Here is a 24,405-nt window from a genome sequence, read left to right as displayed (position 1 = left end):
TTTCTTTGTGTCATATGTGTGTGTGTATGTGGGTAGATGCATAATGGCTATCTTCTGAGAGCTGAATGCAAGGAAATTTCACTTTAATGTATGCTGATTAGTGTACATTTAAAGTGACAATAAAATTTTTATTCTATTCTATTCTATTCTATTCTATTCTATTCTACTCTACTCTACTCTACTCTATTCCACTACACTACACTATACTATACTACACTACACTACACTTTACTCTACCCTACCCTACCCTATCCTATCCAACTCTACCCTATCCTATCCAACTCTACCCTATCTTATCCAATCCTATCCTATTTTACATTCATTCTACTGTACTGTACTGTACTCTATTCTATTCTACTCTACCCTAACCTACCCTACCCTATTCTCCATTCATTGTACTGAACTGAACTGAACTGAACTGTACTCTACTCTACTCTATTCTCCATTTTTCTCCACCCCACCCCACCCCACCCCACCCCACTCCACTCCACTCCACTCCATTCCATTCCATTCCATTCCATTCCATTCCATTCCATTCTATTCTATTCTATTCTATTCTATTCTATTCTATTCTATTCTATTCTATTCTTCAGAAAGGATAAAGATGCATTTGGATCCAGGAAAGATCCAGCTGTTTATTTGTCTTCAATACTCCCAACCAGTTAATGGCTGGATTCACTTGCTATCCATGGTTTGCTAAAACCATTGTGGCTTAATATGTCAGCAAATTGTCACTTATTCATAAATCATAATTAACCAAACATGGCCTAAAGGGATAAAATGTATAGTCTCTTTGCGGAAAATGCCCAGAAACATGGGGGAGGGGGGGAAAGCAGATCTAGAGAGTAAGCGGATACAGCATCTCCCCCGGACACACTGAAAAGAAGAAAATGACACAATGAAGGAGATTTAAGAGCACCTTTGAGCGGAAAACAAAGGAACACACCCTCTATTTTACGAACCTATTAAATCTGCTATGCAAACTGCTCACTGCTGATCGGACTGCACCTCGGCCCCCAGAATTCCTGCAAAACAAAGGAAAGGTATTATTTATCAACCGCTCACAGCGATTCCTTCTGCACCGTGGAGCAGAGAAAACACTCAAAGAGTTCATCGTCTAGAGATAAGATGCTTAGAAACGCTCTTGTGCTCAGAGATGGTTTCCTTTTTTTTCCTCCCGTCCTTCACAGAGCTGATGAAACATCTTCTAACCAAGACGAAAAGCAAGCAGGCTGATGAGAAATCAGTCAACCCAGGTCAATCCTTTGTTGGAACTGATTGAGAGTGTTGGCCAAAGGACTCTTATTCGGAAGGAACTTCCAGTGAATTCGATCGGAGCGAAACCAGTGAGAACAGCAGCAAAGCCAGAAGGATTATTTTTGCCACTTCTGGCTTAGCTTTTCCTTGCATCTTCTACTCACAATTTCCAGCGGAGTCCATCATTTCCCAGAAGCGGAACTGGTCCTCTGGGAACTGAAGCCCAACATCTCTACAGAGTGAAAGATGGTTACAGGGTCTCCTTTTCAGGAAATTCGCAACCGCAAAATCAACCTTGGCTGATCTAGAAAGCTAAGCATTATCATGGACACAGAATCTTTCTTATTAGGACTTATGGATAGTCAATAAGAAAAGATTCATGAGTGAGAGGTTTTATATATGGCAACACACACAAACACACATAGAAGTCCATATAATTGGGGGTGGGGGAACGTCTACTTTTGTATTATAGAGAGGGTGTGACTGGCTGAGATCAAGATAGCCTTTAGCAATAGCACTTAGACTTTTATACCACTTCACAGTGTTTTAGAGCCCTCTTTAAGAGGTTTACAAAGACAGCATATTGCCCCCAACAACCTGGGTCTTCATTTTACCCACCTCGGAAGGATGGAAAGTTGAGTCAACCTTGATCCTGGTGAGGCTCGAACTGCCAAATTGCAGGCAGCCAGCAGTCAGCAGAAGTAGCCTGCAATACTTCTAACCACTGCTTAACACAATGTAAGCCGCCCTGAGTCTTTGGAGAAGGGCGGGATATAAATTCAAAAAAAAAACCACACAAAAAAAACCAACTGTGCCACTGCGGCTCTTAAGATGGGTTTAGGAAAGACCAAAACTCGGGTATTCTCATTCCTAACCCAGTACCTTAACCAGGTTCTCTTGTTGCATAATACAAGCTATCTAACATTCACGGAAATTATTTGAGTTCTTAGCTAGCAACATGGTATATTCATGTGCCCACCCAAAACATTTCTAACATCACCATGAACGTGCCTCTAAAAATTCTCCATAAATACGTGAAGCAACCAAGGGGACATCACCAATGCTTGTTTTATTCTTTGCTCACTATTAAGACTTGCTCACACTTGCATTGTTCTCAAATACCTGCTGAAGAGCAACTATATGGGCTGCATCACACATACAGAGAGAGAGAGAGGGAAGAGAGGAGAGAGATAGGGAGAGGGAGAGGGAGAGAGGGAGGGAGAGAGGGAGGGAGGGAGAGAGAGAAAGGGAGGGAGAGAGAGGGAGAGGGAAGGAGGGAGGAAGAGAGAGAAAGAGGGAGGGAGGGGGAGGGGGAGGGGGAGGGGGAGGGAGAGGGAGAAGGAGGGAGAGGGAGAGGGAGAGAAAAGGAGGGAGAAAGAGAAAGAGGGAGGGAGGGAGAGGGAGAGAGAGAGAGGAGAGAGATGGCACATAACATCTGCCTGCAGTTCCCAAATTTTGCTCAGTCACCTCTTGTACCCTTTCAATCATAATTCTGCCAAAATTCTTCTCCGGCACACTTACCAAACTACTATTGAGTTTTTTTTTCCCATTCAGTTTTTCCTTTGTAGAGGAAATGGTGTTGTGTCAATTATCAGGCACAGATGCAGCTTTTACACACATCTTAAACAAATTGCACAGCTACCAGGTAAGTAAACCACATCTGTTTTTCTCCAGTTACGCCATCTACTCCTGCCACTTTACAAATTTCAATGTGTCTGACTTCCGTGTCATTGTTTGTTTCCTCCCTTGAACCCGAGCATTTGCAGTACAGGGACTCCTCGACTTACAACAGTTCCTTTAGTGACCGTTTGACGTTACAACGGCACAGAATAAAGTGATTTATGGCCATTTTTCACACTCGCGACCATTTCAACAGCCATGTGGTCACTGGATCAAAATTCCGATGCTTGGCAACTGACTCACATTTATGACCGTTGCAGCGTCCCGGGGTCACGTGACCCCCTTCTGCGGCCTTCTGACAAGCAAAGTCAACGGGGAAACCAGATTCGCTTAACAACCGTTTGACTAACTCAAAGGCGACGACGATTCACTTAACAGCTGTGGCAAGAACGGTCGTAAAATCGGAGAAAGCTGACTTAAAAAATGTTTCACTCAGCAGCAGAAATTTTGGGCTCGATTGTGGTCGTACGTCGAGGACTACCTGTCCTCTGCTCCTGGTTGTGTGTTGTGACTCGTCCTCCCTCCTCTCCTCAGCCGGGCCCCTCCCGTCTCCAACTGGGCCTGTTATCAGACTCCAAGTCTGATAATGAAGATGAACGGCCTGTCATGCCTCCAGCCCCAGGCCCTGGCCCCATGCCTGGAGAGGATGCCAAGAGTGAACAAACAAGCCCGATAAACCTCACTCCTATGGCATGTGTTCCTTTGGCTCAGCCGTCAGAGGAAGCCAGCCAGGTGCCTGAATTACTGGCAGCAGATCCAGCTGAAGACAATTCAAAGTGGGAGGACCCTTGCTTCCAGAGATCTGAGAGGCGACGCCAGCAGAAGGAGGGGTGGGGCAGGCCTGGATAAATGCTGAGTCATGGAGCCACACCCCACAGCCTATATAAAGGACCTGCTTTTGGCATTCCAACCTTGAGTCAAGCAAAGTCTTAGCTAGTTTGCTGATATCGGACTCTATCGCTGAAGTCACAACTTGGACTCCTGCCTGCCCTGATAAACCTCGAAGGGACTTGGCAAGCTGCAAAGGCTTCGTTGCCAAGTCTGTTATGGACTTCCTTGACTCTTGCGTCGGAGTGGGAGTGGGACACGACATTGTGTTTTCCGTGATACTTTATAGTCTTTCTTTTTTTTTTTCTATTGGCCTTTTCATAATCGGCTTTGGGTGGGTGGGGGTTTCCTCCCCTGCATAAGGGACTTTTCCAATCACTCTTGCCTGTTCATTACATCTTCCCAAAAAACATTAGCTTCAAATCCGGTTCATTTTTCATTGTTAGCGATTCTGGTGAGCTTCATTACTAGCGCTTCCAGTAGTTTTTACTTCAGCTTGTATTGAATTATTTGTTCCTTTTGCAGGCTAAGCTCTTCTCAACAATTGTCTGCAGCACCGGAGCTAAAAGGCATTAATTCGTCTGCTTCTTTCTGATGATGCAGGTTGACAATACATACCTTTCCTTCGGGTGATGTCTCTGCACTTTAATATTTCATCTCGGCTCATCACAGTTTTTCTCCCAACTAGGCAGCTGACTCTTTTGTTATGGTGGTTAGTTATCACTCTAGTGAATTGCTGAGCCTAGTCAGATAAAAAAAAAAAATCTCGTATCCTTGCAACTTCTACGCCTATTTGCATTGCATTGAGGTTACCGTGTTTTCCCGAAAATAAGACCCAACCAGAAAATAATCCCTAATACAATTTTTTCCAGGGTGCTCGTAATATAAACCCTACCTACTCCAAAAAATAAGCCTCGGTTAAGATCATCAGCCAGATAAACGTATTTAGTACTGTATTTCCCTGAAAATAAGACCTAACTGGAAAAGAAGCCATAACGCATCTTTGGGAGCAAAAATTAATATGACCCGGTCTTATTTTTTGGGAAAACATGGTACCTATTGATGCAACCTAAAGCTAATTGATTAGTGACTTGCCTCCAGAAGTTCTGGGTGCTTCAACACTAGAGGTTTTTAAGAAGAGACTGCATAGACATTTATCTGAAATGGTAGAGGTCTTCTAGTCCTAGGTTTGAACTAGAAGACCTTTAAGTTCTCTTCCAACTCAGTTATTCTATCTCTTTTGCCTTCAACAAGACATTTTTTTCCAAGATTTCCTCATGTCTAGCCCTCCAAGTGGTAATCGGCATATCTGAGATTGTTGTTTCTCCCAGCATTTGAATTCCATTTCTTATTTCTTCCATTTCTTCTTATCATTTCTTATTTCTTCATATTTTGTTTCTTCTTGGGAGAGATGCCCTAAGCCTGCCGACTTAGATCCAAGAACAGCTTTTTCTAAGAACAAACATTCTTGAGGGTACACAAGAACAAAACTGGATCAAATGATGGAGGAAGGAGACCATCAAGCAAGAAATAAACTTAAAGGAGGATACAGCTGAAGGATCCAACCTGAATAGGTTGAGAGTTGGAGGACCACCTAAGTATAAAACCAATATGCTCAAGTGGAGACTCTTAGTGGATAACAACACGCAATGTGAAGGTGGAGAGACACAGAGCCTGGCCCATCTGCTGGTATGTCGGCTACTACTAGAAACATGTACTGATAATGACTTATTTTTGGCCAAAGACAAAGCCAAGAAGATGCCTTCATTCTGGAAGTTTAAAGTTTGATTTAGACATGGAAGAAGAAAAAGAGGAGAAGGAGGAGGGGGGAGGGGGAGGGGGAGAAGAGGAAGAGGAAGAGGAAGAAGAGGAGGAGGGGGAGGGGGAGGAGGAAGGGGAAGGGGAAGGGAAAGGGGGAGAAGGAGGAGGAGGAGGTTTGTTCTAGTCCAGTAGACATTCTTCTTTCATTCCAATTCCTTTCATGTCTATTTCACGCCACATTCACTCGTGACACTATCAATAAAGGCTCCTTATATTGAGAATCTCTCATCACTTCTGAATCGCTCATCAGTTCTCCCATTTTTTCATTATAAACAATGAAAGAAGTCATTTTTCTTGTGTACATCTGAATAGACATACACTCAAGTTATATATTTGAAGCAGTATTTAAGCAGATGCGCACAATATAATTCCCATTCATTCTTGCATCTTTGAGTGACCCAAACATTCTTTGCTACACTCCACACACCCATTTAATCACGGTTCCTAACCAAGTAGCTCCCGTCTCCAATTATATTAATTCAGAACGTCACTCAATTTCCCGCAAAATTCATTTCTCTGGGCCTTTCACCATCACCATTTGCTGGAATGTAACACGCATTTTACTACCAGCTTACAGATTCCTATTTTCATAGATACTCGTAATAGTCTGGAGAAAACTAATTCATACTTTCTCTGATACATTTTAGACCTTTCATTTATAACTAAACATACCCCTTCATTTCTCTGCTTGTATTCATCCCTTCGTCAAGACCGCTTTCTTTCAGATCTATTACATCTTTTCCCTAGAGAGTTTTTTTTCCCCACATTACAGCTTTCAGCAGTTAGTCTCCCAAGCATAAACCAGCTGGAAATGAAGCTGGCCTAAGGAATCCCTTTGCAGATTTTAACCCCTTCCTCTACAGCAGGGGTCTCCAACAATGCTGGGTTTCAATTTTTTTTACTACCGGTTCTGTGGGTGTGGCTTGGTGGGCTTGGCAGGGAAAGGATACTATAAAATCTCCATTCCCACCCCACTCCAGGGGAAGGTTACTGCAAAAATCCCCATTTCCTCCTGATCAGCTGGGAATTGGGAGGCAGAGAATAGATTGGGGCAGAGCCAGTCAGAATTTTTACTACTGGTTTTTCAAACTACTCAAAATTTCTGCTACCGATTCTCCAGAACTGCTGAAACCCACCTCTGGTCTCCAACCTTGGCAACTTTAAGACTTGTGGACTTCAACTCCCAGAGTTCCTTCAACTCCCAGAGTTCCTCAGCCAGCACTATGCGGGTGACCCTGAAGGCACAGATAAACCTCCAAGTGGTCTCAGTGATGAGCAGATGGAGAGGAAGGAGAGAAAAGAAGAAAGAAAGAAAGAAAGAAAGAAAGAAAGAAAGAAAGAAAGAAAGAAAGAAAGAAAGAGGGAGGGAGGGAGGAAGGGAGGAAGGGAGGGAAAAAGGAGAGAGGGAGGAAAGAAAGAAAGAAAGAAAGAAAGAAAGACAGGAAGGAAGGAAGGAGAGAGAAAAGGAGAAAGAAAGAGAGAGAGAAAGAAAGAAAGACAGACAGGGAGGAAGGAATGAAGGAAAGAAAGAAGGAAGGAAGGAGAGAGAGAGAAAGAGAGAGAAAAAAAGACGGAAGGAAGGAAAGAAAGAAAGAAAGAAGAAAGAAAGAAAGAAAGAAAGAAAAGAGAGAGAGAGACAGACAGACAGACAGGAAGGAAGGAAGGAAGGAAGGAGAGAGAGAGAGAAAGACAGACAGAAAGGAAGGAAGGAAGGAGAGATAAAAGAAGAAAGAAAGAAAGAGAAAGAAAGAAAAAGAAAGAAAGAAAGAAAGAAAGAAAGAAAGAGACAGAAAGACAGGAAGGAAGGAAGAAAGGAAGGAAGGAGAGAGAGAGAAAGGCAGACAGGAAGGAAGGAGAGATAAAAGAAGAAAGAAAGAAAGAAAGAGAAGGAAAAAAGAAAGGAAGGAAAGAAAGAAAAAGAAAGAAAGAAAGAAAGAAAGAGGGAGGGAGGGAAGAAGGAAGGAAGGAATTAGAGAGAGAGAGAGAGAGAGACAGACAGACAGACAGACAGGAAGGAAGGAAGGAGAGAGAAAAGAAGAAAGAAAGAGAGAGAGAAAGACAGGGAGGGAGGGAGGAAAGAAGGAAGGAAGGAGAGAGAGAGAAAGAAAGAAAGAAAAAAAGAAGGAAAGAAAGAAAGAGGGAGAGAGAGAGAGACAGACAGACAGGAAGGAAGGAAGGAGAGAGAAAAGAAGAAAGAAAGATTGTCCCGTCTGTGCATTGGAATCTTTTGCAATAAAAAAAATATGCCAGTGGTTCCTGAAAGATAACTCCTGTCTCCTGTCTCACCTTATCTGGACCAGGGATACAGTATAAAGCAACCTTCCCCAACCTCTTGCTCTGCTAATGTGTGGCCAGAACAATCGTGGGAATCAGCGCCCTGCCTCTCTCATGGGCAGCGAGCTGAGGAATGAGAGCGGATGGTGCCTTCTGCATAATCATTGATTTTGAGGTCCCACCTGCCAACCTGAGGTGAACAGCCTGTGATGTCACGGTCAAATGAGCAGAAGAGCTGGGGGATCATTAAAGAAAATTCTGACTCGTGGCAATCCCGAATGGACCCCTGGGATTAATTTTGAAAAAAGTCGGGTTGCATCCATTCCCTTGCCAGAGGAAAGGGAATCTAATGTTCCTATTTCAAATGAGACATTTGAAAGGAAGCACGTAAACAACTATCATTCATGTCATCACAACTTGGCAATTGGGTGCCCAAAGATTGATTTATTTTTTTTGCTCTTAATAAACCAAGCTGTCATATTTAAAGTCAGTATTGGGAATTTGAGGAAACCTTCGCCAATACAATTCTGGAACTCTTTTTTATTTTTCCCCTTGGGAAAATTTTCTCAAGATATTCTTCTCCCAGACGTGCTGAATTTTGCAATCTCTCCCATCCCAATCTCTGAAGATTGTTCAACTGCGGAGAACTGCAGAAAAAACAATGAGGACCTGTATACTGAATGAGTCAAAAAGAGGGCTGTGCAAATATTTAAAGACTCCTCACATTCTGGACATAAACTGTTTCAACTCCTACCCTCAAAACGACGCTACAGAGCACTGCACACCAGAACAACTAGACACAAGAACAGTTTTTCCCCGAACGCCATCACTCTGCTAAACAAATAATTCTCTCAACACTGTCAAACTATTTACTAAATCTGCACTACTATTAATCTTCTCATCGTTCCCACCACCCATCTCCCTCCACTTATGACTGCATGACTGTAACTTTGTTGCTTGTATCCTTACGATTTATATTGATATTGATTCTTGATTGTTTATTTGTACCCTATGACTATCATTAAGTGTTGTACCTTATGATTCTTGATGAATGTATCTTTTCTTTTATGTACACTGAGAGCATATGCACCAAGACAATTTCTTTGTGTGTCCAATCACACTTGGCCTATAAAAAATTCTATTCTATTCTATTCTAACTTGTGTCCAACTTTTCCGACTGATCTCATTCAAAGAACAACTCAACCTTGAATTATAGTCCATAGACTACAATGGCTGAGTCTGTCCAATAGGCTAAGGTGATACCAAACTAACCAGCATGTTAAATTAGCTAACCAATCTACTCATACCTATGTTGCCCACCCACAGAAGTCAATTGCTTCTCAGGTTCCCACAACCTGCTAGTCTAAGCCAGATTGCCTTGGATTCTTTGCAGTTCTGCATGTTGTGTCAATCCAGCTTTGTCTCAATAGGTCGTGGGAACCTGGCCATTATATTAAGTCATAATATATGTCTGTAGGATGCAATTCTGTTCTTAACTTGCAGTTGGGTTTAAGCAAATTGCATGAATCAGCCATTTCCTTCCCCATAAAGAGAGAAACCAAACATCACCTATATATTACACCTGTACAACTGAGTCCTTGGTGCAGGATCAGGACTCACCGTTTTCTCATTTGTAGCCTGTTGCTGTAACCACATGCTAAGCGGATCTAGGACAACTCACCATGGCCAACTCTTTATGGAACAACTCGCCATGGTCAATATTACACTAATATTTACAATTTACAATTTACCCTAATATTGAGGAAGTGGTGGAATAGAATCATTAAAGAAAGGATGGATTTTGGATTATGATTGTTAGTTTTGATACCCTGCATTTTGTTCTGGGAAGTCGGGGTGGGGGGGGGGTAAGGGGGTGGGGGACTGGGGGGGGGGTTGAGGGTGGAGGATGGAGTGATGGTTAATGTACAGGGATTATTGAAGATGTATAAATATAATTAATGTAGGGTCAGGTCTGCCCAGCTACCATTTTAGAACAGTGGGGAGGGAGAAAAGAGGAGAGAGTAGGAGGTAGGAAAGAGGAGAAGAGGGGTAGAAGAGGGAGAAGAGGAAGGAAGAGGGGTAGAAGAGGGAGAAGGAAGGTGTAGGGTGGAGGGAGGAGAGGATGTAGATAAGAGAAGGGGAGGAAGGTCTGGAAAGTAGAAGAAGGTAGAAGAGGGAAGAGAGTTAAAAGGAGGGGATGGTGACTAGGCAAGCCCGACTAATTGTATATGACTGTACATTGGATGAGTTGTTGGATATGAATATAAAAATAAAAATAAAAAAAGAAGAAGAAAGGATGCCAAAGGAAGGACAAAATGAAATGTGAATGACAAAAATTAAAATTATTTTAAATAATTAAACTGAACTGTTGAATTGTTGAGTTGGCCATGGTGAGTTGGTTGTGGCAAATTGGCCGTGGTGAGTTGTCCTAGACCTGCTTAGCATGTGGTTACAACAACAGGCTAGAAATGAGAAAAGGAGTTGTCCATAGTAAGTTGGCCGTGACGAGTTGGCCACAGCAAGTTTTTTTATTTATTTATTTTTACTTATTTTATTTGGCGTAACAGCATACATAAGCATAAGCATGAAGTATCTACGCAACATATAAGTATATATATGAGTATAAGCATGCAATAACTATATAAATTATATATAATGAAAGGAAACAGTAGGACAGGAATGGGAGGCACGTTTGTACTCTTATGGACGCCCCGTATAGACCTCTTAGGAACAGGGTGAGGTAGACAGTTTTTGGTTAAAGCTTTGGGGACTTTGAGAAGAGACCACAGAGTCAGGTAATGTATTCCAAGCATTAACAACTCTGTTACTGAAGTCATATTTTCTGCAATCAAGATTGAAGCGGTTAACATTAAGTTTGAATCTATTGTTTGCTCTTGTATTGTTGTGATTGAAGCTGAAGTAGTCTTCAACAGGAAAGACATTGCAATAGATGATTCTATGAGTTAAACACATGTCGAAGGCGGCGGAGTTCTAAGTTTTCTAAATTCAAGATTTCAAGTCTGGTGGCATAAGGCATTTTGTTGTATTCAGAGGAGTGGAGAACTCTTCTTGTAAAATATTTCTGGACACGTTCAAATTCAGCTGTCCCATTCTGGCCTAAGCCACAAAAAAGCTAACCACAGTCAACACGATTTAGAATTCAACAACTTCAGCCATACGGCGCAAACCTAACCTAAGGATTGGTGCTAGAAGAAATGACTTATTTGTCCTCTTTTCTCCTTCTCTCAGAGGTGGGTTTCAGCAGGTTCTGACCAGTTCTGAAGAACCGGTAGCGGAAATTTTGAGTAGTTTGGAGAACCGGTAGTAAAAATTCTGACTGGCCCTGCCCCCATCTAATCTCTGCCTCCCGAGTCCCAGCTGATTGGGAGGAAATGGGGATTTTGCAGTAACCTTCCCCTGGAGTGGAGAGGGAATGGAGATTTTACAGTATCTGTCCCCTGCCACGCCCACCAAGCCACGCCCACCAAGCCATGCCACACCCACCAAGCTACACCCACAGAACCAGAAGTAAAATTTTTTGAAGCCCACTACTGTCGTCTGTGTCATTCTTTTTTAGAACCATCTAATCCAAACCAATCTATCTGTCCAACTAACTCAGATAAACCCAAACTCTGCTTCTATACATACAAACATGCATCTCTGAGAAAGCGGAACAAACAAACAGCCTCACAGAAAGGCTGAAGAACAGTTTTTATCCATGAGCTGTCAAACTCCTAAATGAAAAATAACTACAACAGCATAGTACGATTGACTTGTCAGTGGTACGACGTGCAATAAGTTCAGATTGCGCAATAGGATTGGGTGATCTTTAGCAGGATTCACTGGGAAAGAGATTTTTTTTTGGGGGGTGGGGTTTTCACTTTGAGTTGTATTGTGTTGGGGCGGGGGTGCACGAAGGGATGCTCAGCCAAGCTCATAGTACACATGCAGTGGTGAAATCCAATTTTTTTTTACTACCATTTCTGTGGGCGTGGCTTGGTGGGCGTGGCAGGGGAAGGATACTGCAAAATCCCCATTCCCTCCCCACTCCTGGGGGAAGGATATTGCAAAATCCCCATTCCCTTCCCACTCCTGGGGAAAGGATACTACAAAATCCCCATTCCCTCCCCACTCCTGGGGGAAGGTACTACAAAATCCCCATTCCCACTCCTGGGGGAAGGATATTGCAAAACCCCCATTCCCTCCCCACTCCTGGGGGAAGGATACTACAAAATCCCCATTCCCTCCCCACTCCTGGGGCCAGCCAGAGGTGGTTATTTGCCAGTTCTCCAAACTACTCAAAATTTCCGCTACCGGTTCTTCAGAACCTGTCAGAACCTGCTCGATTTCACCCCTGTACGCATGTTGTACTCTGACAATAAAGGTTTGAATTTGAATTTGAACAATGGGTTTCTTCAGAAATCCCCACTTAAGAAAAAGAAAGCCCTCAAAATATTATCCTTTCCCATCCTGAGACTCCTGCAGGGTGGGAAATCCTGGGAATTGCGTCCCTAAGGCCTTTTGGAATCCCCTTTCAAAGAGCTAAAGGAAAGAGAATAAAGCGAAGGCAAAGGCAGGAATTCCGGCAGGAGGATTTGGCACTTGTACAGCATCTTTTCTGGGAAAGGGTGGGGAATACGCAGCTTCATTATTATGCTGGGATTGTCAGAACAGGACAGACCACCGTTCGTTCTGCATCACATCCCGGGGCTCTTCGGTTACGGCTCCACTTAATTCAGTGGGAGGTTATTGTCCTTTCCGTAACCTCCATTATGCGCTCAGCATCCTTCATACACTGCCGTTCCATAGTTAAAAAAAAAAGAGAGAGAGAGAGGAGGAGAAGTGTATATTGATTAAAAATAAACAAATAAGTACGGGCACCCTGTGCATCCAGCATTGAGTCAAAGAAAAACATTCCTAGGAAGACATGAGTTTCATCATAAAGGGAACTGGGAAGGAAGGAAGGAAGGAAGGAAGGAAGGAAGGAAGGAAGGAAGGAAGGAAGGAAGGAAGGAAGGAAGGAAGGAAGGAGGAAAGAAAGGGAGAGAGAGAGAGGGAGGGAGGGAGGAAGAAAGAAAGAAAGACAGAAAGAAAGAAAGAGGGAGGGAGGGAGGGAGGGGGGGAGGGAGAAAAAAAGAAAGACAGGGCGGAAGGAAGGAAGGAAGGAAGGAAGGAAGGAAGAAGGAAGGAAGGAAGGAAGGAAGGAAGAAAGAAGAAAGACAGAAAGAAAGAAAGAGGGAGGGAGGAGGGAGGAGGGAGGAGGGAGAAAAAGAAAGACAGGGCGGAAGGAAGGAAGGAAGGAAGGAAAGGAAGGAAGGAAGGAAGGAAGGAAGGAAGAACAAAAGAAAGAAAGAAAGAGAGGAAAGAAGGAAGGAAGGAATGAAAAGGAAGGAAGGAAGGAAGGAAGGAAGGAAGGAAGGAAGGAAGGAAGGAAGGAAGGAAGGAAGGAAGGAAGGAAAGGGTAGAGGGAAGAAAGGGAAGCGGAAGGAAGCAGGAAGAGGAAGGAAAAAGGAGAGGGAAGAAGGGTCAAATATGACATCCCTGGTTCTCCTTCATTGGTTTAGGAAAAGGGGGCACAAATTGTGCATCCCATGATTTCCTGCCTTTAAAAGTTAAAATTCAGTGATCATTTTTACAGCGGTTCTTCGTAGGAAAACCTGTTCCCAGGGTGTTTCGCTGATTCACAAGAACCCCCCAAGCAAAAAGATGCCCCCAGACCAGACCAGCATTCTGAAGTTGAGAAATCGGCAAGGACGCCACAGGCTGTGTCTTGATTGATTGCCACTTCCAGGCTTCGGATTGACCAGCTCTTCTTCTGGGTTTCTCCTTTCGTGCTAGTGGGTCCACAAACAACTTTTCCCTTTCGCAATCTTTTGGAAAACCCAGTGAAGTTTAAGTGCGACCAAGGGCCATCGTGAAAAGCCAGCAACTTTTTTTGCAAAGCTCTCCCTTTTTTTTTTTTGATACAGAAGCCAACCCCCTTCTGAGTGGATGAATCCTTGCATTGAGCTCAGCTAACTGGTGGTGTCTTCAGAGGTGGGCTGCTAAGGGTTCGGGAGAACCTCTAGCTAAGATTCTGTGCAGTTCGGAGAACCCCCAAGCAAAAAGATGCCCCCAGACCAGACCAGCATTCTGAAGTTGAGAAATCAGCAAGGACGCCACAGGCTGTGTCTTCATTGATTGCCACTTCCAGTCTTCGGATTGACCGGCTCTTCTTCTGGGTTTCTCCTTTCGTGCTAGTGGGTCCACGAACAACTTTTCCCTTTCGCAATCTTTTGGAAAACCCAGTGAAGTTTAAGTGCGACCAAGGGCCATCGTGAAAAGCCAGCAACTTTTTTTGCAAAGCTCTCCCTTTTTTTTTTTTTTTGATACAGAAGCCAACCCCCTTCTGAGTGGATGAATCCTTGCATTGAGCTCAGCTAAGTGGTGGTGTCTTCAGAGGTGGGCTGCTAAGGGTTCGGGAGAACCTCTAGTTAAGATTCTGTGCAGTTCGGAGAACCCCCAAATCCCACTCCTGGCTGGCCCCGCCCCTCCCGCCCCTCCCAGGAGTCCCCACGTGGCCCATTTTGGATGCAGGTAAGTGCAGGGTGCGCACGGAAGCTCGGGGAGGGTGAAAAATGGGCCTACCGGAAGTTCGGGAAAGATGAAAATGGGCCGTTTCTGGCCTCCAGAGGGCCTCCAGAGCCTGGGGAGGCCGTTTTATCCTCCCGGAGGCTCTAGGAAAGCCTCCAGAGCCCGGGGAGGGCAAAAACACACCCCTCCCTGCCATGGTGCAGGAGGCCAACTAGGCCACGCCCACCATGGCCACGCCCACCCAGCAATCAGGCAGAGAACCTCTTGCTTAAATTTTTGAAGGCCACCCCTGGGTGTCTTCATGTGAGCGTCTACATAAATTCTTGGAGGCAACAGGATGGAAGTGCATTACAATTGGGTTAGATTACAGCCCTGGGATTTTCCAGCAATCTCTCATTCAACTACGGTGTTGATCCAACCAAACCTAGCTCTCTCTGAAATTAACAATGGTGAACAAGGTACTGTTGCTTTGCTGTAGACCAGGGTTCCCTTACCTTTTTGGGCACCAGGTTCTGTGGAGAGACTGGGGGTTGGAGACTCCTGCTGTAGGCTACTGGTGTTCCGCCTTGGCAACTTTAAGATTAATAGACTTCACCTCTCAAGGAATTCTAGGAGCTGAAGTCCACAAGTCTCCCCCCCCTCTCTCATTATCTCTCTCTCTCATTCTCTCTCCTCTCTTTCTCATTCTCTCTCTCATTCTCATTTTCTCTCTCTCATTCTCTCTCTCTCTCTCTCTCTCTCTCATTCTCTCTCTTCAATTCTCATTCTCTCTCTCATTCTCATTCTCTCTCATTCTCTCTCCTCTCTTTCTCATTCTCTCTCTCTCTCATTCTCATTTTCTCTCTCATTCTCTCTCTCTCTCTCTATCATTCTCTCTCTTCAATTCTCATTCTCTCTCATTCTCTCCTCTCATTCTCATTCTCTCTCTCTCTCTCATTCTCACTCGCTCTCTCATTTTCATTCTCTCTCATTCTCTCTCTCTCTCTCTCACACACACACACACACACTTTCTCTCTCTCCCCCTCCCCCTTTCTTTCTCCCCCCCCCACTTCAAATGCAAGGGTACACACATCACTTTTCAATCCAAGCCCCTCCTTTTGACTTTTGAATAGCCTTTGGACTAACTCCCAAACATACTGGGGTCAGGCTAAGAAATGTTGGTTTAACTCCATTGAAATTAAATTAAAGCCATTTGCAATACATTACAGGCAGTTAATGGCTGTTCCCCACGAATCTGACAATCCCTTCCTCCTTTCTGTCACGTTAAACGTTACAATTTAGTGACCATTATATTTGGTGGGGCTCCGAAGGCTACATTAAAGCTTTCAGGGGGCATCTGTGATTTGGAGTTCTCAAGTGTATCCCCATAATATAGTGCATTATTCTGCAGAAGAAAAGATAGGCGCTTGCCTTGAAAGTGTAAACATAAAAGGAAATCCACAGGATCCGGGGGGGGGGGGGGGAGCAGAGGCGAAGCCATACATTGAACCACATTCAAATCATAGTTATATACTTAGATGCGCATTACGCTTTTGCCTTTTGAAGTAAATTGTGTTATGCAAAGGCTAGAAGACAAGTGAGGAGAAGCAAGCCAAAGAAATAAGAGATAAGGCAGGGAAATCAAACTAAATCTGATTTATATCAAGCCCATTCACTAAATCTCTCCAGTTCTTTCATCTCTGTAAATGCATCCTTGTTTCTCTCGCATTTATTCACCACTTCATACACTGACTGTTGTGGGTTTTTTTTTTAATCCTCTCACTTTATTTTTAGGATTGGATTAGAATACCAAATACAGAATAACGGAGTTGGAAGGGACCTTGGAGGTTTTCCTAGTTTCAAGCAGGAAATATTATACTATTCCGGACAAGTGGCTCTGCAGTCTCTTCTTAAAAGCCTCCAGTGATAGAGCAGCCACAGTTTCAGGAGGCAAGCTGTTCCACTGGTTAATTGTCCTCACTGTCAGGAAATTTCGCCTTGGTTTCTGGGTTGGATCTCTCTTTAACAAGCTTCCACCTGTTACTCCTTGTCCTGCCCTCAGATCCTTTGGAGAATAAGTCAATACCTTCTTCTCTGTGACAGCCCCTGAAATCCAACCATGATTTTCTGTTTTCCTCTTTTCTCAACCCAGTTATTCTTTCCTCACGTATTGATCCGGCAATTTGAACTTACTTACTTACTTACTTCGACCAAAGTTGCTCACTTTTGTAGAGTAACTAGTATAAAATCCACTTTTAAGCATCACCCAATTTTTCTTGACCTTTTCTCTTCTTGTCATAGGTATCTGCAAGCGTCTCTGTGTGTGTCAAAGTATTAAGATGGCGTCCATTTACATCACAATGTATGTATCTCTCTTTATATACATGTATGTCTGTCTGTCTGTCTGTCTGTCTGTCTGTCTGTCTGTCTGTCTGTCTATCTATCTATCTATCTCCATCTATTATCCATCTATCATATATCTATATCTACCCATCCATCCATCCGTCCATCCATTCATCATATATCTCTATCTCCATCCATCCATCCATCCATCCATCCATCCATCCATCCATCCATCATATCTGTCTGTCTGTCTATCTCCATCTATCCATCTATTATCCATCTATCATATATCTATATCTCTATATATCTATCCATCCATCCATCCTATCTATCTGCCTATCTATCTATCTATCTATCTATCTATCTATCTATCTATCTATCTATCTATCTATCTATCTATCTATCTATCTTTCATATTATCTATCTATTATCCATCTCTCTCTCTCTCTCTACACACACACACACACACACACACACACACACACACACACACATTTCACACCCACACCCACCATACCCCCAGGGTAAGGCTTTTGTCACAGGGTTGTAGCAGCCATCTTGACTGTTTTAACCCCTTCCTTATGGATATCTCTGCTCCTTCTTTTCTTCTTCTTTTATTAGATTCTTAAATACCCTGTTCCAATTGAATATTACACTAACATTATAAGCACAAGATGAAAGTTACATCTTCTCGGTAGAAATGGGCATAAAAGGCCTTAAATCTTGTTCGCTGCCTAGAGTCACTCGCTTGAGATGGGCAGCTATAGAAATTGAATGAAATAATTAAGTAAGTTAACCTCAAAAGACATTCTGATCCAGTTTCAAGTCTTGTTTCCACTAGTTCATCTTACCTGTTGGACTCATACCAGCTCGACTTAATGGGCCGTAGATTCATTCCACCCATTTTGTTCTATTAAAAAGTAGATTGTAACGAAAGTGGAAAGGTGTTTTTTTAAAAAAAGAAACTAAACAATGGGAAAAAAGGTGAATTGCTCTGAATGGAAAGAGAAATTCATCCCAAACAAATAAGAAACCACAAGGAAGCCAATGTCACATGTAGAAATACTTGGAAAGAAACCCAAGTTGGGTACTATAGAGTCAGCTTTCCAGAAAAGAAACAGGGGAAAAATACAGAGGAAAACAGTATGTTTATAAGACATCAGAAACATATAATGGGGTGGTAATAATTAAGATGTTAACCACAAGCCTCAAACAGAGCAATTTTCTTTTGAATAGTCTGGATTCCATGCCTGATTTTTATATATTTTTTAAAATACATGGAGCTCTCAAATTATTTTTCTTTTTTCACCCCAAGATCTTCTCCAGCAGTCTCTGCTGACAATCAAAAGCAGATATTTATTTATTTATTTATTTATTTTTATTGAAATTTGTCAATCAAAAACCAGAACAAAGAATAAAAGCAGGGGTGGGCTTCAAAAATTTTAGCAAGGAGTTCTCTGCCCGGTTGCTGGGTGGGTGTGGCCATGGTGGGTGTGGCCTAGTTGGCCTCCTGCACCCTGGTGGGGGGGGGCTTTTTGCCCTCCCCGGGCTCTGGAGGCTTTCTCAAGAGAGGAAATGGCCTCCCTGTTGTGGTCCGGCCTGGCAGCAGAGTTGGACAGTGAGGAGGCTGGGGAGGAGAATGGGCCAGTCCTAGAGTCAGGGGAAGGCCCGGACGAGGGCTCTGCATCTGAGGCAGAGATGGGGCCAGGGCCATCTGGGAACAATGCACGGACTCCGGAGCCTCCAGAGGCGGACAGAAGAGAGGCAGAGGAACAGGGGGAGCCTGTTCCTAGTGCACTCATGCGAAGAGCTGCCAGAAGGCAAGAGTAGCTAAAACAAAAATGATGACTTGAGAGTAAGGCCAGGAGATGATTGGCCCCTCCCATAAGGCTTAAAAGAGCAGCAACGGCTCTTGGGTTCTTTGTAGGAAAGCAACATTGCTCCAATTGTTTCTAGTCGGTGTCTCTTGTTTCTGAATTTTGTGGGGTTCTTGCCAAGGAAGGCCTTTGGCAGGGTGCCAAAGAAGACAAAAGTTTGTGATAAGGCCGAAGGACTTTTTATGAAGGACTTTGTTTTGGACTTAATTTGGACTAAGTTGAGAATGAAGTAATTCTCAGATGTTCTAATAAAATATGTTTGTTTTGTGTCTGGTAATAACTACTTGGGCCTGAGTCACAACACTCCCCAGGCTCCAGAGGTCCTTCCCAAGCTTCCAGTAGGCCCTTTTTCACCCTCCCCAAGCCTCTGCACGCGCCCTACACTTATATGCATCCAAAACGGGCCTTGTGGGGACTCCTGGGAGGGGCGGAGTGGGATGGGATGGGCAGGGCCAGCCAGGAGTGGGATTTGGGGGTTCTCCAAAGTGCACAAAATCTTAGCTAGAGGTTCTCCTGAACCCCTGTGAACCCCCAGCAGCCCACCGCTGAATAAAAAGAATAAAAATACAATGACATGGACGATAGCCACATCCGTGCACTTATGCACACCCTCTCTACTGACCACTTAACTATGAAATAAGGTCCACGGAAGTCAATTTGTGACTCAAACTGTGAACATTTATAGTGAAACAACTGAATCAGGTAGAGCATTCTAGACTTTTGACAACTCTATTACAGAAATCATATTTTTTATAGTCCAGTTAAGAATGATTTACATTGAGCTTAAAGCAGTTATTTAAAGAGTGCATATTATTGCGATTAAAACAAACAAAAAAAATCATGTACGGGTAAAAAATTGCTACATATAATTTTGTATGCAATACCTAGGCCTGACCGCAAGCGACGCAGTTTTAAGTTACACAAACTGAGAATTTTGAGCCTTGTAGCATAAAGAATTCTATTGTGTACAGAAAAGTGCAAGACTTTTCTCGTGAAATACTTCTGAACCCGCTCAATTGTACTGATGTCAGATATATGGTGGGGATTCCAACAGTTGAACAGTAGATTGGGCTATCATAAGTTTTATAAGCTCTAATTTACAGACCCCTCACATCCCGGACATAAACTGTTTCAACTCCTACCAGCAAAACGACGCTATAGAGCACTGCACATCAGAACAACTAGACACAAGGACAGTTTTTCCCAAATGCCATCACTCTGCTAAACCAATAATTCCCTCAACACTGTCAAACTATTTACTAAATCTGCACTACTATTAATCTTCTCATCGTTCCCGTCACCCATCTCCTTCCACTTATGACTATATGATTGTAACTTTGTTGCTTGTATTCTTACGATGTATACTGATATTGATATTGTTTCCTGATTGCTTATTTGTACCCTATGACTATCATTAAGTGTTGTACCTTATGATTCTTGATGAACGTATCTTTTCTTTTATGTACACTGAGAGCATATGGACCAAAGACAAATTCCTTTTGTGTCCAATCACACTTGGCCAATAAGGAATTCTATTCTATTCTATTCTATTCTATTCTATTCTATTCTATTCTATTCTATTCTATTCTATTCTATTCTATTCTTATTCCCTTCCCTTCCCTTCCCTTCTCTTCTCTTCTCTTCTTAAGCACTGTGTCACACTGTGTCACACTGTGTCACAATCACACTTGGCCAATAAAGAATTGAATTCTGTTCTATTCTATTAGCAATACAATGTTTCCAGGGAAAAAAAATATTTTCCAACATTTTGAGATGGGAACAATACAAACACTCCAGCAAATGTCTTTAAGGACATTTAACATGTTATAGAAAGCATCATGAACCCTGACAGACAGCGATAAAAAACAGAAAGCCCTCTTCAGTTTTGAGCCTAATGAGCTTCCTATATTTTAATTACCAGAGGCAGGCTACAGGAATGCGGCCAAGGGTTAAAGCTTCCTGTATAGAGAGTCCTTGGCTTAAAACAATTCACTGAGTGACCCTTGGAAATTACAAGACTGAAAAAAGTGCCTTAGGACCATTTTTCGCACTTTTACGACCACTGCAGCATCTCCAGGGTCACGTGATCAAAAATTCAGACGCTTGGCAAGTGACTCATATTTATGACGGTTGTAGTGTCCCGGATGCCCTTTTGCGAACTTCTAATAAGCCAACTCAATGGGGAAGCCGGATTCCACTTAACAACTGTGTTACTGACTTCACATTTGCGGTGATTCACTTAACAACAGTGGTGAGAAAGATCACAAAATGGGGCATTCACTTAACAAATGTTTCATTTAGGCTGATATATCAGCCTTTTTGAAAGACAATATGCAAGAAAGATACTTAAAGGAATGGAAAAAATGGATTGACTATATTCAAAGTAGATATCAGACTAAGAGTTATCAGACTGCTTTTGAATGATTATGATGTATTATTTTTGATTGTTTTTGGGGGAAGTTAGGAATTGATGATTGTAGGGGTATAATTAAGTTGGGACGAAATTTTTTTAGCATTTGTTTGTTTTATTTTTAACTATACCTTGTGCTCGTTCCAGGAAGTCGGGGGGGGGGTTGTGAAGGGAGGGGGAGGGGAGGGGGGGGAAAGGGGGGGAAATTTTCTGTAAAACTTTTTGAATAAATAAAAAAAAATGTTTCATTTAGCAAAGAAAGTACTGGCCTCAATTGTAGTCGTAAGTTGAGGACTACCTGTAATCTCTTTGGCTGTCCTCAGTGGCTGACTTGGGTTTTGCAACCTGGGCATAGTGCCATGCCTGATAACCCTAGTTATTGTGAACCTCCAACTGTGTCACCTTAGGCGACTCCTAGCCATGAAAAAATTCCCCCATCTTGATCTACCTGGACCACCAATGACTCTCCATGTTGGGGAAACCAGAGCCTTTCCTGGAGGTTTTTTTTTTTAACAGATTAACGGAGTTGGAAGGGACCTTGTAGGTCATCTAGTCCAATCCCCTGCCAAAGCAGGAGACCGTACACCATTTTTGACAGATGGCAGTTCAATCTCTTCTTGAAAGCCTCCAGGGATGAAGCTCCCACAACTTCTGAAGGCGATTTCTGTTCCATGGGTTGATTGCTCTCACTGGCAGGAAATTTCTCCTTATTTCCAGGTTGAATCTCTCCTTGGTCAGTTTCCATCCATTATTCCTTGTCTGGCTTTCGGGTGCTTTGGAAAATAGCTTGAACTCTTGTGTGGCAGCCCCTCAATTATTGGAAGACTGCTATCATGTTTCCCCTGGTCCTTCTCTTCCCTAAACTGGTCATGCCCAGTTCCTGCAACCGTTCTTCATATCTTTTAGCCTCCAGACCCCTAATCATCCTGGTTGCTCTTCTCTGCACTCTTTCTAGAGTCTCAACATCTTTTTTTTTTTATAGTGTGGTGAGTTTAACAGCTCAAGTGCTTTCTCTCTGACTAGGCAGTTGGGTAGAACAGAAAGCACCTTTTGCATCCGCCTATTGATTTTCTCACAGGTTTACAAGAGGGGCTAGCAACACTCAGCTCTTAGACTAGGCCTTAACCCACTTTCACACAGCCCTCCCTTTCACTTCAAAAGTCATTTGGAAATTCTGCTCCACTGATGCAGCTTGGAAGGAAAGGAGGGAGAGTAGGGGAGGGAGAAAGAGAATCGGAATAAAAGAGAGAGAGATTTCGTGGTCCTAATCACTTTTTTTTGTTTGTTTTTGGCTAGGGGTTGCTTCCAACTGCTCGCCTTAGTTTTGGAGAAGCATGTTGTTTAAAAGCAAAAGTCCCTAAACAACAGAGGCCAGTGAAAGTGGTCTCTTCCCTTCCCATCTTCCTCTCCTCCCTTTCCACTCTTCCCTTCCCTTTCCCTTTCCCCTTTTCCTTTTCCCCTCCTTTTCTTTTTCTATCTTCCTTCCACTTCTCTTCCCATCTTCCTCTCTTCCCTTCCCTTTCCACTCTTCCCTTCCCTTTCTCTTTTTCCTTTTCCCTCCCTTTGCTTTTCTTCTTCTATCTCCCTTCCCTTTCTCTGTCTACTAGAGCACTGCCAATTCTGGGTGTGTGTTTGTGTGGGTGGGTGGGTAGATGAGTGGGATTTCCAGGCTATACTGTTGCTCCCATCCTGCTTATTCACCTGCTTGTTCTTTCTGGTCACCTATGTCAATGAAGCAAGTGGTTGCCATAGCTAAAGTGATCTTGAGAAGAACAGCCGTTGACTTTTGCCATGATCGCCTTCAAAAATTCTGGAAAAGACCCCTCACCTTCCTGAATTGTCCAAACAGAGCTCCACCTTTCCAAGTCCTCCTTCGATCTCCAGTCTTACCCCCTCCCTGGTTCATTCCAATAAACCAAATTGTTGACAAGTAGCCAGGACCCAGAATGCTGTTATGCTTCAAAAACTGGTAGAGGTGTTTGCCAGAATGGAGTTAGAAAAATCAAGATGGCGGCCACAACCATGGGACAGAAAGGCTGCCTGTGCCTAGATTCCTCTTTCTAATAGGAAACAGTCCACCAGCGATACAAAATATACTTTCTCCTTTCTCCATCTTCTTCACACAGAAGAACGGAACAGAAGGTGCCTTCAGAAGTTGTGGGAGCTTCATCCCTGGAAGCTTTCAAGAAGAGACTGCCGTCTGTCAGAAATGGTGTAGGGTCTCCTGCTTGCGCGTGGGGAGGGGGGTTGGACTAGATGACCTACAAGGTCCCTTCCAACTCTGTTGCTCTGTATAACTGAGCTATAAAAGCTGGTGTCCCTCTGGCCTGCATCAGGATACATTTAACTAGTTACTCAATTAACCCGTGTCCTGGGTTCACACAAGACACAAAGCCATCATCGCCTCAAAAGACTTAATTTGCAGAGCAGACTAAACCACATGTCATCTCATGTTCACCCTTGCTAAGGAGTGTCAATCAACATGAAATAATAAAACTTTCATGCCCTAGTCATCACAATGTAAAAAAAAAGATGTTGAGACTCTAGAAAAAGTGCAGATGATTAGGGGACTGGAGGCTATAAAGCATATAACATAACATAACATAATAACAGAACTGGAAGGGACCTTAGAGGTCTTCTAGTCCAACCCCCTGCCCAGGCAGGAAACCCTACACCATTTCAGACAAATGGCTATCCAACATTTTCTTAAAAATTTCCAGTGTTGGTGCATTCACAACTTCTGCAGGCAAGTTGTTCCACTTATTGATTGTTCTAACTGTCAGGAAATTTCTCCTTAGTTCTAAGTTGCTTCTCTCCTTGATTAGTTTCCACCCATTGCTTCTTATCTTGCCCTCAGCTTTGGAGAATAGCTTGACTCCCTCTTCTTTGCAGGCAATCCCTGAGATATTGGAACACTGCTATCATGTCTTCCCTAATCTTTCTTTTCATTAAACTAGACATACCGAGTTCCTGCAATTGTTCTTCATATGTTTTAGCCTCCAGTCCCTTAATCATCTTTGCTGCTCTTCTCTGCACTCTTTCCGCATATAAAGAACTCTTTTCTGCATATAAAGAATGGTTGCTGGAATTGCTTATGTCTAATTTAATGAAAAGAAGGACTACGATAGCAGTCTTCCAATATTTGAAGGGCTGCCACAAAGAAGAGGGAGTCAAGCTATTCTCCAAAGCATCTGAAGGCAGGACAAGAAGCAATGAATGGAAACTAATCAAGGAGAGAAGCCACCTTTGAACTAAGGTGAAATTTCTAGACAGCGAGAACAATTAATCAGTGGAACAACTTGACTCCAGAAGTTGTGAATGCTCCAAGACTGGAAGTTTTTAAGAGGAGGTCAGACAACCGTT

General features: G+C 43.1%; 1 protein-coding gene across 1 annotated transcript in view; it reads right to left on the bottom strand.

The window, feature by feature from the left end:
- The window catches only part of ST8SIA2 (ST8 alpha-N-acetyl-neuraminide alpha-2,8-sialyltransferase 2), a 46,640-nt gene that overhangs the window by 20,087 nt on the left and 2,148 nt on the right, over positions 1-24,405 (bottom strand). The window contains exon 2 of the mRNA XM_058156306.1: positions 963-1,025. Coding sequence (XP_058012289.1) covers positions 963-1,025 — 63 coding nt within the window. The remainder of the gene's footprint in view (positions 1-962; positions 1,026-24,405) is intronic.

The sequence above is a fragment of the Ahaetulla prasina genome, chromosome 13 (genome assembly GCF_028640845.1).
Source record: "Ahaetulla prasina isolate Xishuangbanna chromosome 13, ASM2864084v1, whole genome shotgun sequence".
Lineage (NCBI taxonomy): Eukaryota > Metazoa > Chordata > Lepidosauria > Squamata > Colubridae > Ahaetulla > Ahaetulla prasina.
Note: the sequence above shows the minus strand (reverse complement) of the source record. Positions and strands in the feature narration are given on the sequence as shown.